General features: G+C 38.2%; 1 protein-coding gene across 1 annotated transcript; it reads right to left on the bottom strand.

The window, feature by feature from the left end:
• Positions 1–432: 432 nt before the first annotated feature.
• urm1 (ubiquitin related modifier 1) lies at positions 433–15,950 on the bottom strand. Its single transcript, XM_044334446.1, has 5 exons — positions 15,838–15,950; positions 12,386–12,456; positions 7,049–7,130; positions 5,003–5,051; positions 433–4,416 (listed from the first exon to the last, which is right to left on the bottom strand). Exons 1-5 carry the CDS (start codon positions 15,870–15,872, stop codon positions 4,348–4,350), a joined length of 306 nt encoding a protein of 101 aa, XP_044190381.1. The 5' UTR covers positions 15,873–15,950; the 3' UTR covers positions 433–4,347.
• Positions 15,951–16,932: the final 982 nt, after the last annotated feature.

Genomic DNA, 16,932 nt, shown 5'->3' with positions numbered 1-16,932 from the left:
ATAATGCACAGTGCTGCAACTCCCTGTCTTGTGGGGAGAAAAAGGGGAAAGAAAACAGTTGTTGGGTGTCAGACGCACAGTCAATAGCTACTGTCAAAGGGCATTTAGGCAGCCGTAGCAGGTGCACCCATGGGCCTATACAATAACAGCCCGCGTGGACACTTGTCATTTACATACTAAAATGCTTAATTTCCTTCTCCTAATTTTAGAGGATACACAGAGTCTTTAGCGACTGATTGTCCAAACGCAATTCTTGAGTAAACTCCAATTCAACCCCAAGAATTGTGTATGGACATCTGTTGCTGCAGACTCGCATTCATCACTGCTGTCTTTGGCCACACGCCACATCAAGAATGTAGGCCTCCAAAAAAAAACCCCACAAAGAAGGCTATAGGGAGGCCTTTAGTCTCGTTTTGTGTTGTAACTGTCTCATTTTCAGGTAAGACACACATTCGCAAATTTGCATGTTATGGAAAGAGAGAGAGAGAGAGAAATAAAAAAAAAAAAAAGACGCGCGACCGGGCCAATAATAAAGTGGAGGAAACCTGCTTCTGCCTCATGTTATGTGTTTTTCGGGATTCTCGGTTGTGTTTGGCCCGATTGGTATTTACACTTTGTCGAAGATCTAATCAAGACTGTTTGTTTTAAATGGTAAATATCGACTGGGAGCGTCGATGTATTGACTGTGTTTGGCAGATAGTAGAAAAGCAGTGAGTTGGGTGCTCGCAGAGAGGCCTGCATGCAGCACAGATGCACGCTGTGCAGGAGATGAGCAAAAAAAAAACCTGGACTATATCATTACATATATGAAGCAATGAGCAATGACTGTGAATACAAACGAAAGAGGCAGATTAAATATTTTTAAAAAATCGTTAAAAGATGCAGTTGGCTGTATAATAGTTTCTTAAATAATCATTTATTAATATATTAAGAGCCTATTTAGAGTCTATTAAGGCAAAGACAGAGTGCAACCTGCAGAAGGGCTCTTAAGCACACATACACGTGTTAAAACACAATTATTAAAACGCGTTTTAGTGCTTCTAAAGCAGATTAAAAGGCAGTTTACTGAGTATAAGAAAGGTTTAAATACAGAAATAAAAAAAAAACACAAAACAAAACAGACAAGCACAGAAGAGGCCTGATGATTGATGCTGCCAAATCTCTGGAGCCAAACAGCATCACGTGGGATGCTTTCTGGCCCATTTGAAGGTTTTATGTTTTTACTTTTTTCATTGTTTGTGCTTCAAATAATTCTAATGATTCCTTTTTTTTGTAATGATAAAAAAGAATAACCGTTTAAACTAACATTACTCTAATAAATAATGAAATTTATTAGAGTAACGTTTTAACGGTTAAAGAAAAATATACAAAGATATTTGATCTCTTGAATATGTTTCTTGTCTGAAATGTTTTTTATACATGTGGTTTTTGTAAATTTTATTTCTCGTTTTATTCTCAGTTATAGCTTCATCCATTAATTTATAGCACCACACACACACACACACACACACACACACACACACACACACACACACACAGCCAACGTGTGTGCTGTTGTTGAACATTAAAGGCTAACCTTTCTTTATGCAGGAGATCAGTGCACCATGTTTACTGTTGTGCATTAATGCTGCTATGTCCAGTTCACTGGTGTTTCTCTTATAGAGGGATTGTTTTTATTTTATTTTTTTAATTTCTTTACCCTTTTCACCCCTTTTCAGCACATTTGAAGCATCCAATTACAACCACGATATGAATTATTTTTTATATTGAAGCCTGTTCTTATCCCCCTGCGTGTTCCCCAAAATCAACATCAGCAGCATAACAGAAATGTGTTTCCCACAGAGACTTTCATTTTTAATAATAATCAGCAGGTTGCAGTGTTTTGTTGTAACAGAGCTTGCAGCATTTTGATGGTGGAGATTGATGCTAAAATAACTCTAATTAAGAGCTTTTCTTGGACATAAACTTTTGTGCCATCAACCCAGTTTTCATTAGTTTGTGCAGCATCAGTTGTATATATATTTCAGTGTTGTGTTCAGATACAGACAACATGTCCTGGATAGTAGATACAGGAAACTGTATAGGCCAGTGGGTGCAATATAGGAAAACACGATGGAGAGCAAATTTGGCAACAGTTGCTTTTTTAGCAGGAAAGCGAGCAGAAATGTGTCACTCTGTTTAGTAAATAATCTCAGAGTACATGAGAACATGGACAAAAAGCTTATTATTAATGTGTAATTAATAACAGTTTAAGTTTTACCAGCATAATCGAAATATTAGGGGTTAATATAGCCTATATTTTCCTTCACTTCAGGGTTTAGGAAAGAGAAACTTTTTCTCTTTTTTATAAATATAAAAAATATAGAAATATGCTGTAGAATATAGAAAACAAAACAAAAAATAATGCTATCAGACTATTCTTTAAACCATATTTATTCCTGTAAATCTATTCGTTTCTTTACATTGGATATTGTTTACTTAATGACTGACTGGAGATCACAGGCACTTGTTATACACCGTGGTGTAACCTGAATTGTTCATATACATGTGTGTGTGTGTGTGATCTCATAGTGAGGCCAGGTCACCATCTCTCCTGTTGAGCAGCCAGTCAGTCAGTCAGTCAGTCAGTCAGTTTGCAGGATCAGGTTATAACCCTGCATGAATCAGGTGGAAAACTCAACTATAACCGAGTGCATAAAGGCTACAAACACTATTAATAAACTCAAATGGAAACTGAAAGGGACCTCATTTGTAGCACACGAATTATAGGAAACTATAGGATGTATAGTATCATGCTGTAACAGAAGAGACATTTTAATAACAGTTTATAGAATATAAACTTTCGAAACCCTTGATGCTCTTAATATTCGGTCTAAATGATTAGAAACAAGGCTACATTTAACAGGACAGTATGCAAAAAGAAAGTTAAAGTCTCTGTCTCAGTGTCGTAGGCCTGCACTTGCAGACATAGTGCTACATTTTCTCCTCTAAACCCCTCGCAGCCTCATTAGCATTTCCTTTCTACCAACCATTATCGGCCGGTTTCCCGTTGCAAATCGGACTCTACAACCGAGAAAAGGTTTTAGGTCGCCCCGAGCGTTCAGGGGAGGGCAGCCCGGAGGCTAGACCTCGACCTCCCGCAGTGGTCCTGTAGTTCACCCCCCCATCTCACCCCCCACTTCCCCCCCAAACACACACACACACACACACACACACACACTCACTCACTCCACCCCCCTCTTATGAATATTCCAGTTGAGCGGGGTTAGGATGGTAAAATCTCCCTCAAGTGATGGATCCTTGCAGACAAAATTGGGTTTTATGGTGACATGTTGAGATAGATCCGGTACTTTGTGAAATACACAAAGCCACAATGTAAATTTGGAATTTGTGAAACAAAATTTATTTTGGGGGGGGAAAAAAAATCAAAACATTGGCGAAACTTAACATTTAGCAGCAGAAACACACAAAAATATTTATTGCAAATAAAAATACTGTTTGTAAATGAAAGAAAAGGGTACAAGAGAATAGATTTTTCTTTAATTACACAACTGTTTATGACTGAAAATAGCCACTTATAAAAAGATAGGGAATAAACATTGTTGAAATATTTTTGAAAAAGATATTTTTTCAAATTAAGAGTGTAATAGCAGAAATTATAATTGTGTACAGAAACTACTTTTAAAAAGATTTTTTTTAAAAATCAGGCACTCAATTAAAAAAAACAACTTTTCATCTCATCCCCTATTGTGGGGGAAAACATGATAAGCAATTAGAAGAATAAAAAAAAACATTTTATGAAACATTTGGGGCATTTAGGACCATTAAAAAAAAGAAAAGATCCTTGTGGTGCTCTTAAGATGACAGTTTCATTATTTTCTTTTATATTCTAGTGAGCTGGAGGTCGTTTTGGACCTCAAGATAAGGTCACACGGTTCTTTACAGCCATGCTGGAAGTGAGGTTTCAGGGAGATGAGGGTTTACACACCGACTGTAGGTTTTTACAGTCACAACTGTTAGCTGACCAGTACAACCAAGGCTTCATACGACTGTCCCTTGGACCTGTCCGGTTTAAAAAAAAAAAAAAAAAAAAAGTTGGTATTTACGCCAACGTCAGAAGAATTCCTGTCTCACAGGTTCCACATATTTCTTAGCAACCATCTCTGAATTCCCACTTTATTCCTGCACCAACATCAATCACCTCAGCTGTCACAGTGCAGGTTGATGGACCCACAGCATCCAATGGGGTGATGTTTTGTTGAGATGTGAAAGAGTGAGGAGTGCAGAGGATGTGGAGAAAAAGGCTGAGTCTGTTTTACAGAGATGTCAAAAATATGTTTGTATTTTCTATCCTCCATGAAGAGTAGAAATAAACACAACATTGTCTTGGTCTTGTAGTTGGTATTCCAGCTCCCCCTGAGGACAAGAACACACACAAAATATTCAACATTTCTCCCATTAAATCAAAGGAAAAAATATGTGTTTACCAATACAAATATGTGTATTACTCCCGTGTTCCCGTCGGGGGTCCGATCAATGACAAACTTTTCATTTTCATTTACATGCTGTGATTGAATCAGCTGATTCAAATTGAAGCGTTCAGACTGTGTGTGCATGTAAAGATGTGTACAGATATGAGACCCCTGAGGACAAACTTGTTTTGCAGCTGCCTCCACATTATATGAAACATTAACCGAGTGAGAAAATGAACATGAATGTGCAGGTTAACATCCTAACCTTCACACTCACACAAAACACTCTTCCTCTTTCTTCATTTAAATGTTCACAGAAGCATTTTATGAGAATGTTTGTGTGCAGTATGAAGACAAACTCTGCTGTATGCATGATCTCATCATTTAACACTGAAAACAGACAACACAGGTTAGAAGAGCTAAAAATAAAAAAAAATTATGCATGTTTCTACACACACACACACACACACACACACACACACACACACTCTCTACACCATCTGACACTGAACATGGCTCCCACAGCTCACCATTAGCTCCCAGTCTGCATCATTGATAAGCACCAAAATCCCAGGTCTCCTGTGGGAAAAACACACCGTTTTCAGTGACAAACACATTTTCTGAAGGTAACACAGACCTGAACACACACAGACATGCATGAAAAAGATACAAAAACGCCTCTACACATCACACACACAAACACATTTTATATAGATTAAGGAAAAAAAAGCAATCTGCATCCAGTATCCAGTAATAAAACATATATAAAAAAAACAAGTGTAAACATTTGTTCAAGTTGCAGTGAAATATGAATACTAAGTGAGTTAAAGAAGTGCTGCAATTTTTTTTTTTACATAAGAGAAATAGGAAAACTAAATCTCAATTTTGTGCTTGAGATTTTTACTTTTTATTTTTTTCGACAAATGGCAATTAAACCATACATATACATAAAAAATGACTAACTTAATTCCTACTAATTATTACTAATCTCAGGGTGCTCTTTCACTTCTTGGGGCGGTGGATTGGGACACAGGGGTAATTAATGTAGTGATGAAAATACACCTGAAAGTCACTAGAAAAAAAAAAAAAAGATTTTTTAACTGAAATCTTTGGTCAAATAATATATTTCTTAATATTTATAGAAAATTTTAGTTGAGAGAAATTTAAAATGAAATCTGGCAATTACATTTTCATAATGTAAATGTAACAATATACATGAATAATAATAATTAAAAAAAACTACTACAAGATTACATTTGAGAAGATACACTAGCATATTCTTATCTAGCAGTGTAAATTGACTGCATGTGTGTGTTATGTTCATGTTACAGCCCATACTGGATCATAAACAAGGGTTTAGGAGTTATTGCTACTAATGTTATGTGCATTTAAACTGCTAATATGTAGCACTAACAATCACAATTCTCAAACTGTTTTCTGGCTAACAAAGACTGGAAGTAAGGAGGATATTCTAATATGTGACATAAGTGGCTGGTGTATAAGAGTAGAGAGTTTGCCGGTAAAAACAAACTGTCACTGGAAATTAATGGGGGCCCAAAAACAAAATACGTACAAGCTTTTTTTTAAAAAAAAAAAAAAAAAAAAAAAAAAGCCCACCACCCTTCAAAAGAGGATAATGGGGATAATGGGGGGAGGGTAACAACAGGCACCTATAGGTGGAGGCTTCTTAACAGATGTTTGTGTGTTTTTTTCTGAAAGCTACAGAGCAATTTAGGTAATGCGGATGACGAGATAAGGGCACGTCCCAAACAGATAGACGTCTCGTACTGTTCAAATGAGCTTCTATCCACCTTGTAGATGCAATGACGTCAATGAGAAAGGGCAACGTGAGAGGAACCTGTGCGTGCAAACATGCGCCTGCACACACACAAAAACCCGCGCTGTGTTGAGAAACGAACAAAAGAATACAAAAAAAAAAGGGGCAAAGCTCGTAAACTAATCGCACGCAGTGACCTTAGATCTTTTCAAGAGATTATGACAAAACACCTTGATGATCGTTTGCTCAAAAAAAAAAAAAAAAAAAAGCAGCCGACATAAAGTACACACAATCACACGCATCTAATCTATAAGGTTTATAGGTAGCCCAGCTTTTTCTCCATTCATTGGTTGGGTGATGCTATAAATAGTCCCGCACAAAGGCAGCTGTAAAAGTCAGCCAGTCCTATAAGGCTGCTGTGAGCCCTGGACCCACACACACATTTACACATGTGTATACACACACAATTGCACACAGGTAATCATCTTACTGAAACCTATAACCTCGAGGCTAGACTGTTTTTTTTTTTTTTTTCTCCAGCGTTTCAGCAGTTTTAAACTGCAGGAGAAATGCTTCAGAAAGCTCCTCGACTCACAGTCTACTTCAGTTTCATTCTCACATTTTCAACATATTGAAAGCTGCTCTTATTGAGGATTTTTTATATGTCACATCAGGCATTTATGGTATTTTGTACAGTGTATTTGCAGTGTGATATATAACATATCCTTCAAGGTTATATATTTTTGCACATAGATCAAGTGTGTGTCAAGTGCGCACACACACACATACACACACTCACACGGACTCTCCCTGGACAAAGAGCTCAGGCCGTTCCTTCAGCAGGTTCTGTTGGATCCAGACCAGCAGCTGCTTCATGTCCCCTAGAAAACACACACACACACACACAGAGGCAGACAACAGAGGTCACAGGTCAGGGGTGAAGGGTCAAGGTGCACAGTTCCAGCCCCCTTGGTCGATATGACGCGACAGAAGCACCAGGCGGGACAAGGCTGTGTTATATGTGTGTGTGTGTGTGTGTGTCTGTGTGCATGTATATGTATGAGTTTATGTGTGTGTGTGTTGGGTTTGGGGGGTGGGAGGGGGGGGGAGACGACAGTGCAAAAGGGGGGGAGGGTTGGCTGATGTCAATGGCCAAGAGCGACTTTGTGCACCTTGGATAGAGAGAAATAAAAGTGTGTATAAATTTAAAGAGACTAAAACAAAAACAAAATGTAGAAAACAGACTGATCTGCAGCTTGACTTGACAATATACAACACTCATCAACCACCGACATGTTTTGAAAAGGAAGAAAAAAAATTGATCCAGACATTTTCAAACAGCATCTACGCTTAAAAATATCTATTCTTTTCCCCTTTTCAACCTCATTCTGGTGATATTTCTCAGTTCGGGGCTAATAAGAAGAGCTGCAAAAAAATCCAATTTCAGAATAATAATTTTCTTTGTTAGAGTCAAACACTAAATGCTTCTCGCCTGAGCTTGAATATCAGCGATGCTTGAATTTTCTATGAGTCTGACCTCTTGAACAATCAGATTGACCTTGTCTCAACAATAGGTTGAGCCTCACTCAGACCGACTGACAGCCACAAAGGCGAAGACAATGAGAGTTTTTAGGATAAATCCCCACTAAACATCTAACAATGAATATATTATAGTTGTGGCTATCATTAACATGAAGATTCAAGGTGGTGTGAGAGCCTTTGAGTGTTTGTGTGTGTGTGTGTGTGTGTGTGTTAGTGCTTGGTGTGCATGTTTTCTTAAAATGGGGGGAAATAGTGTAATAATATGGACACAAATATATGTGCACAAATCTAATATTTTTCTCGTGACTATTTCCTGGATGTGCGGCTTGGGTGCGTGATCACAGCTGTCCGCTTAATGTAGCCCAACAACTCACGATGACACTTGAGAGCAGGACTACAATTGCGCACACACACACACACACACACACACACACACACACACTAAGCATCAAAATGAACAGTCTCCATGACCAATTTACACAGGGACGAAAGAGCGGAAGAGATGAGGGATGGAAATGTAAAAAGGAGAGGAGAGAGTAAATAAACAAAGGAGAAGAAGCGCAAATACACTTGAGGAGATCAAGAGGAAACAAGAGCAGCAGCAGCAGCAGCAGCAGCAGCAGCAGCAGCAGCAGCAGCAGCAGCAGCAGATGGAGGAGATACGAGGGGTAAGAGGATGACAGTGAGTCATCTCAAGTCAGGTGTAAGGAGAGCGGTGGAGCCGTAGCAGGTAGGCGTCAAACCGCACAGGGATTGAAGAGTTCAGCTGTATCAAAGGCAGAGCGAATGTCACATTAACACAGTACAACGGCTGCGGTGTTTACATGAAATACATTCAGGGGAAAAAAAATAATGCATGTTGGGGGGAAAAAACACAATGCAGATACATCACATTTTTTTGCTCTTCTATTCTATCGACGATCCCATTTGATTCTGAATGCAGGCTTTGATGTATTTTGTATTTCTGTCTTAAATGACTTGTGTCTGAAATCTGCTGAATATCTTCCTGTTGTTGTGCTTTAAATAGCAAAAATTGGGTCAACACATTTGACTAAAATGTTTTTTTTAATTTTCTGTGGAAGAATCATCTCCCCAAATTCAAGGTTCAATTTATTCATCCATTAAAAAAATATATATATGAATTTACAGTGCTCCCATCCTAATGGTGACATAAACATGATCACAAAACATAAAAATATAAAACATCCAGATGATAACGTCAAATAAAATAGAAACTCAAAAAAATACAAGATTTCTCGAGGCACATGCTTGATCACGGTGGCTATAAGGGTAACAGACTGTGTGGATGATATGCGATGTTTAAGGTGTGATGTGTGTGTGTGTGTGTGTGTGAAGCCGGTGTGAACAGTGTTCAGGTTAATTGCAGTGCTTTCGGGCAGCTGAGTAGTTTTCTACGGGTCCAGGCCTCCATTAAAAAAAAAAAAAAAAAAAAAAAAAAGACAAATACCTCCCCTTCCAACACACACACACACACATACACACACACACACATATAGTAGGGCAGTGAATATTGACCTGCACCTCTGCGGGGCTAAAAACAGAACTAATCACTACAACAGTCATAACTCCTTCTTTTGTGGTGACTCCTTTCTTTGCTCTCTCTCGGCCTTTGACTATTGGTATTTTTCTCCACCATTACCCCTCATTCGCTCTTTCATCCTCTCACTCATTTACTTTTTCATTTGCTTTCTCTCTCTCTTACACACACACACACACACACACACACACACACACACACACACACACACTCATTCCTTCATAAAAACCTGCTCTCCTCCCCTCCTTCTCTTTGCCTTCTCTTTTATTTTCCCCTCTCCAAACACACACACACACACAAGCAAACATGTTAAAAGTTGCACATAGAATATAAACCGGTTGCCTTAGCTCAATACATAGGTTAGTAATAATTCAAACTCAATCAATTGAGCTTGCTTTTTAAAAGAAACAAGTCATCAGGTCCTTTTAATAGCTTTCTTGTTAAAAGGTTACACACAGGACTACAAATTTTAATCATCAGTACTCTGAAGCAGGCTGATAGAAATGAACTGTGCTGTATAAAAGATGAGACGCTGTAAAGAAATTAGGAGTTGGAGAGGTGAAAGCGAAGAACAAGGACATGTTGAGACTGAGAGGTGATAAAAGAAAATGAGCGAACAAATGGATGAGAGAGAGGGGGGAAAATGCGTCACAGACTCCTAATGCATCTTGGGATGGCTGCGTTGCGTGGGTGGAAAGGAGACATGGAGGGGAGGGAAAAGGCGCCATTTTGACGCAGATTCAAAACACTTCCCGCTTCTCTTTTGTGCACGCACTTTTTCCCCCCTTTCTTGGCCTTTTGCTTTTCTGTCTTCGTGCGATTATGATGGTCATGTGAAAGGGGGGGGGGGGGGGGGGTAGCTATCCATCTTTCTGCTGATGTGTGGCGTAAAAACTGTGTGATCCTTAGACCACGGGGGTTTTGTTGTGTGTGTGTGTGTGTGTGTGTGTGTGTGTGTGTGTATATGAGGGAGAGTGAGAGTTAGATAGAGAGAAAAAGAGAGAGAGAGAGAGAAAGATTGGGGGTGGGGTGTTTCAGTCGAGGGTCATCAATCACTGGTTGGGGTCAAAGAGAAATACGAAGGATTCAGAACCAATTATATCTGCCTTCACTGCCCCCCTATGTACTCTCACTCACACACACTCTCTCACACACACACACACACACACACACACACACACACAAGTAAGGTGAAATTTGTTCGGAGAAACATTTACAGGATCAGCAAACCTGCCAGGCACACAACCAGTCCAGACTTAAGATCAAAATAAGCAAATGTATCGCGGAAATTTTATGTAAAAATGATCCTGTGATGTCAAAATTATGTGCACTATATGGCGAATATTGGGGTTTTCTATTATCTGTGTCATGCACACATATGAACACACACACACTCGGCTGGTGCAGGAAGGTCATATCTTCCTGACATTCCCTGTTCTGGTCAACTTTTGTCTTTTTGTTGTCGTGGTAACATCAGCGCCGTGGTTCAACACCCTTTGTTTAGTCAAATTCCAAAGACACATATTTCTCTCTCATTGTCTCTCTCCGTAAAACACACACCCCATTATTTTAACCTCTTGGAAACAGATTTCACACAACTTTTACTCTTCTAAAAATGCCTCCTCTTTTTTTTTTTCTAAATGACCCGGGTCCTGAGCTGGGTTGTGGGGAATAAAATCCGCTGCGGGCAGGTTTCTCCTCAGCTCTGCTAAACTGAATCCCTCTGTCGAAATCAAATCGAATCAGTTTGGATCCTGAGGTGAAAAAGTTTTTATGAAGTGAAAATTGAGTATGTGCTTACCAAGTCGGATGAAACTATCCTAGATAAAAAAATAACTGAGAGCTCTGTTACCCCGAGCGCTCTCTTGCAACCCCCAGAGGTGACATAAACTTCCCCTTTACACTCTTTAATTTCATCATTGCTTTATGGAGCAGTACATGTATTTCCATAAAATACTGTTGTAGCAGTGTTATAACCACTAAAATACATACAGTTGATACAACCCTAAAGCAAAAATAAGGTATATCACAAGCCACAGATTGCATGCTCCCTCCTCAAATCCTACTGCGACCATATCATTAATATTTCATTTCTAGAAGTCCAATAAAGCTACTGTGTGTGGCCATTATGATCTAAAACATATCCTTTGCACTATTACAATTATTTTGATATAAAGACTGATACAATATTGATAGCTTTTTGTGACGTAAGATCACTGCTAATCGTTTCCACACTATTCTTTAGGTAATTAAACACGCAACAACACACAAGTTCTTGCAGCCAAAAACCTCAGTGACAGGTGTGTATGATCAAAAACCAAAGAATCCTGCACATTGTTGATGAAACTGAATTCAATGAACGGCAAAAATGTTGTTAATAAAGTGAGCGTAACTGATTGACAGCGTGCAGAATTCTTTGGTTTCTCCCAAAAAAAACAAAACATTCTTTACTGACAGTACCAGTCAAAGGTTTAGACACCCATTCACTGCATATGCATATTTCAATGCATTTATAATTTAATTTCAGCACGTTACGACAGTCAACTTCAAAAGGCTGCAAACCTAATCTGTAGTATGTCATAAATTCTCAGAAACTCATATCTGGTTTTATTTGTGTCCATTTATGAATATCATCGCATGGCAATGCAATTAAAACATGGATATATTTGAAAAGTTTGCAGAGATGCTGCATTCATGTGCTGGTGGATAGAGGATGGTTTAATCACACTGCAGTAACAAGTACTTAGAAAATCAAAACGTGAAGATAAATAACATGCAAATATGGATGTTGTGATCACCATGTAAGTACACATTTGTAATAAATAAACTAAAGCTTGCAGAAACACTGGAATGGTCCTTTAATTATAAACAAAACACGCATGAGGAATTTTTCTCATCCACGGGCTTCCTGTCACCACATGTGTCTTACACAGTGAACCGAATATTTACTTTAAAAACAGAAAATCTTGAGAACATCACTATTTCATTTAGACCACTGGAATGCATTAAGGCTCTAATTATGACACAGATACTCACAAGGTTCGGCCTGGCTTGGAAGAGTGACATGATGTTCCTTCACGCCATTAAAAAGCAGCTCTGCTCCTCCTCTGGACAAAACAAGAGTGAAACAGATACATAAATTGTGTGTTTTTGTGGCATTTAGTCAGTTGTCAGGGTTCATAATGAGTCCGTCAGTAACACCGGTGTTCCACTATGCCAGTCTAATTAACTTCTTCAAAAAGAAAATACACCTCAAATGTTATAAAAACTGTTGACAGACACATTGTGGTATTTTTTTAACACAATACAGGAAGAGCTAGTTGCTGTTTAACACACACATTAATAACTCCCATGAGGAGCATCAAGATGACAAAAGTAAAATCAGAAATCAAGCTTGAATTCTTGTCCCCATCATCAAGAGAAAAACTCCTTTAGAGATATATCAACACTTAAACAACACACATAAATGTCAGTGATCTAAACAGATGCTGGGATTAAATATATAAAACCTATTCTGAGCTTGTGGCGGTTTGTCCAGACAGAGAGAAAGGTTTTCTGTATTATTTGTGCATCACGGAGGAAACTGTGGGTCTCGGAAGAAATCGTTAAAACATACTGGCAGGAGGTTCAGGCTGACAGATACTCAGGAGACCAATAGAGGACTTTGCAAGACGACTGCTGCACCACACGACTCTCAAGTCTCAAGTCTGACCACTATAATGACACTAGTGACACAGTGTCTGAACATTTTCCATCTGAATCGGTTTTAACGGTGTTAGCGGAGACAAAGTCCTTTCAGTGCTGAGGCCTTATAATTAAATACTCTAGCGGTAGAGCTAAGGTTAGGCAAGATGACAACATATACCATCAGAGAGATTTTGCCATACATTTGTACTGTATCAGCTATCTCTTTTATATCACTGGTTGTATTAAGTCATTGTGAGCAATGTTGTAAATCACTGAGCTTTCTGACAATATTGGATTTTTATAGCAATGTGATGACGTACTTTCATTTGTCAGTTTTTTTAATTTTCTAGATCAGCCAAAAACTGACATTCCTGTCTGGTTATGACATTCATTCATAATATTGCAGTTTATTTTCAAGAAAATGGTGTATATTACCATGTATATAGATATTGTGATATAAAATTACATATACCATGATAGAGGATTTTTTGCATATGGCCCACTCATATGTGTGGCTGTCTATTGCTGTCTTTTTTTTATTGTTCAGGGATTTTACCAAATCAGAACTAGAAACTTTAATGTTTAAGTCTCAAGTCAAGTAAAGTCTTTATGGAAAGTAGTATCAAGTAAGTCTATTCTTACAGCGGACAAGGCAAAGTCAAGTCTCAAGTCTTCATTTTTGTGACATAAATCTGACTGCAGTCAGGTCTACAGCTCTGGAGGACAGTGGTTGTCCTTTAACTATTCAGTTCAGTGGTTATGTTCAACTTGTTTCATTCTTTATAAGGTTGTTAATTGCTCTATGTTGTTAGAGAGATGCTCCATACTCGCAGCTTCAATGTTGAGTTTCATGTCATCTGTGCAAATGAAAAGGTATACAGCATGTTTTACCAGACAGACTTGTCACCTCTAGATGAGCTGCAGGAGGAACCAGGAGAGGTGATCGGTCCTACAAACTGTGCTACTGAGATGAATGGTCTCTGTGTATGTCATGGTCTGAAATAATCCCACTTTAAATGTTTTACAGGCTTCAAAGTGCAGCTTGGATATACTGAGATGTTAAAAGTCAAGTCAGTCAGCTGCCAGCACTGTTCATTGTTGTTATGTTATACATCATTTCTGTGTAATGTTATATGAGTTAATGAGTGTTTTCTTTCCTCTCATTCTCTCTTCATAAAAAATGTTAAATCAACGTCCAATCTCTCTCAGATTAGAGACAAGTAGCGACTACATCATGATGGATATGTCACATCAACGACCTTAAAACTGGCCAGCACTTTGCCCCATCTGTTTATTTTCCTTCCATTTTTCATTTATTTGACTCAAGACCATAATCACATGGTATGGAGCACAAACAGAACATACAATAATAGTAAAAAGATAGCGCACAGCACAGCTAAAGTACAACAAATGTTACCTAACCAAAGACAAGACATTCTTTAAAAGGCCCCTATTTTACAAATTACTTCTGGTTTATCTGATTGTAATAACAAAATTAATAATAGATGGGCAGTTTGAATAATATTCTGGCAATTACCTTCCTCTACAATTCATTATGCTTGCATTCTTACACTGTAACAAAATTCATTGTTTCTATCTTTATTTAAGTGACCTCAGCACTGCGTGTGATTCAGTCACGTAGCGCTCCCTACGAAAAACATAGAGGAGAAATAAAAACATAATTTTTCTCAAGTTATACAGCCGCGGGTTACAGCTTCAAATACATTTTCGTAATCCCACAGATGTTTACTGTCTGTCTGGAATAATACAAATGTTTGCCAGGGGCGAAAACAACATTTAAATCCAACATTTCCGCCCTGCTCCCCCTCTTCGCTGCTTTAGCTACGGTGTTTCAATTTAAGGAGTGACCGTGTTAACTGGTGACTTCCGGCCGAATGCGTCCGTGGTTGTCGTGGTGACGGCAACTGTGGAAAACACGAACAGACCACGTAGGTGTCCTCCTCAAAGCCTTAAAATTCTCTTCAATTGAACGTTCAATACAATATATATTCGTCTGGTCCTTTTTGTCTTACAACAAGAAGCGTTCACATTCCATAAACGTACTTTTTATGTGGAGAAAATATAAATTAGCAGAACAGCTAGCGTCTTATGATGAATTTCACACTTATACAGGTTAATTGGTTGAACGTGGGCCACTTTCCGATCGAGGACAACGATAGAAAATCCGAAGATAGGCTACGGTTTGTTTCCACATACTAAGAAATTTCACGAGAGGTGAATGCGTTTAGGTGAACACAACTTATCTTACGTAAACTGTTAGCGTAGATAACAAACACAGATGAGTATGTATTTAAAACCGATTTAAGTAAAATTGAAGGCTGTTCTGTTCGTTTTTTCCGACTGCTGTTGTCACTACGAGCAACCACGACGCTTTCTGCTGAGAGTCACCAGTTAATACGGTCACTTGTTAAACCGTAACACCAGTCGAGGTTCAGTCTGTATAAATGTTGGATAAAAACGCTGGTCTGGACCCGGGAAGATATTTAATAATTCCAGGCAGACAGTAAACTTGTGTGCAATCATGAAAACAAACTAAATTCGATGATAAGGTTAAAAATACAACGTTTGTTTACACCCAAATGTTGAACTGCGCACTGACTAATGCCACTGAGGTCTGGTTACACTGTCAGTTACACTGATTAGAGGTCTGGTTTAACTAAACGAAGGCTAAAGGTACAAAAATAACCTGCTACAGTGGTCATGTAACGTATTGCTTCCACATAACTACCGCCAGGACACGTAAACAGGTACAATAAACTATCAGCTTTAAATTCGCCTACCCAAACTCCAGATGAATCGCTACAGATGCTGCCATATTGTCAGCACGTGCAGGAAGTAGTAGGGGAGAGAACGGGAAGTGACGTAGTTAGACGCGATCATCTCTTTTTTTCTATTCGGTGAAGAGGAGCAAGAAGAGGTTTTATACCTGTAAAACTGAAAGATACCTCTGTTTTTAAAAATAAAATAAAATAAAATAAAAAATAATTAATAAGTAATAATAATAATAATAATAATAACAATAATAACGTTCTGTACTGTTATTTTTTTTTAAAGTTTTGTTTTAACAGTTACATCACTTTTACTATATGTATAATACTTTATATTGAGATGTTTTTTCTCAGTGATGCTAAGGAGCTTTTTTAGGGGGGATTCACCTGATGAGTCAAATTTTCCTCACGTATTAAAATTTTTAATAGATAAATTATGTGTTTTATTTATTTATTTTCTCCCAGAATTTTACTACATGTTTTTGAACTTGAACATGTAGCCTAAGCATTTTTGGACCTCTGACCTCTGGAGGTCTGCTCTACACACAATATTTAGTTGTGCTTCTGTGAACTTCAGGGGTCAGTATTATAAATGAAAACTAGAATTTTGCAATCTGTCCTTTATCCCTGTTTTTGAATTGTACGGATATGGACAGAATTATAATTTTAAAGACAGAATTTCTTTTTTTTTTCCTGTTTTTACCGAGTACCACGTTCTTATGGAACTCTTGGACTTTTGGTGCAAAGGGTAAAATTACCTGATGCCCTTATAAGTCAAAATCTGCCTTATGATGGTGCCCCATTTATAACTGGACTAGTTTATAGCAGTGGTTCTCAAAGTGGGGTCTGGAGACCCACAGGGGTCCTTGACGGGGTTCCAGAGGGTCCCCAGCAAAAAAGGGAATAATTTATTTTTACTATAATTCCATCCATAAGTAACACAATGACAAAATGTGTGACTATTTTGGTCATGGGTTTCATACACTTTCTGTAATAAAACATCTAAAAGCAAAAATCTTATCAAATGGGGGTCTGTGGTCTAATTTGTGTCAGTTTAGGGGTCCTTGATGTGAAAAAGTTTGAGAACTACTGGATTATAGCACTCTC

The sequence above is a fragment of the Thunnus albacares genome, chromosome 18 (assembly GCF_914725855.1).
Source record: "Thunnus albacares chromosome 18, fThuAlb1.1, whole genome shotgun sequence".
Taxonomy (NCBI): Eukaryota; Metazoa; Chordata; class Actinopteri; order Scombriformes; family Scombridae; genus Thunnus; species Thunnus albacares.
Note: the sequence above shows the minus strand (reverse complement) of the source record. Positions and strands in the feature narration are given on the sequence as shown.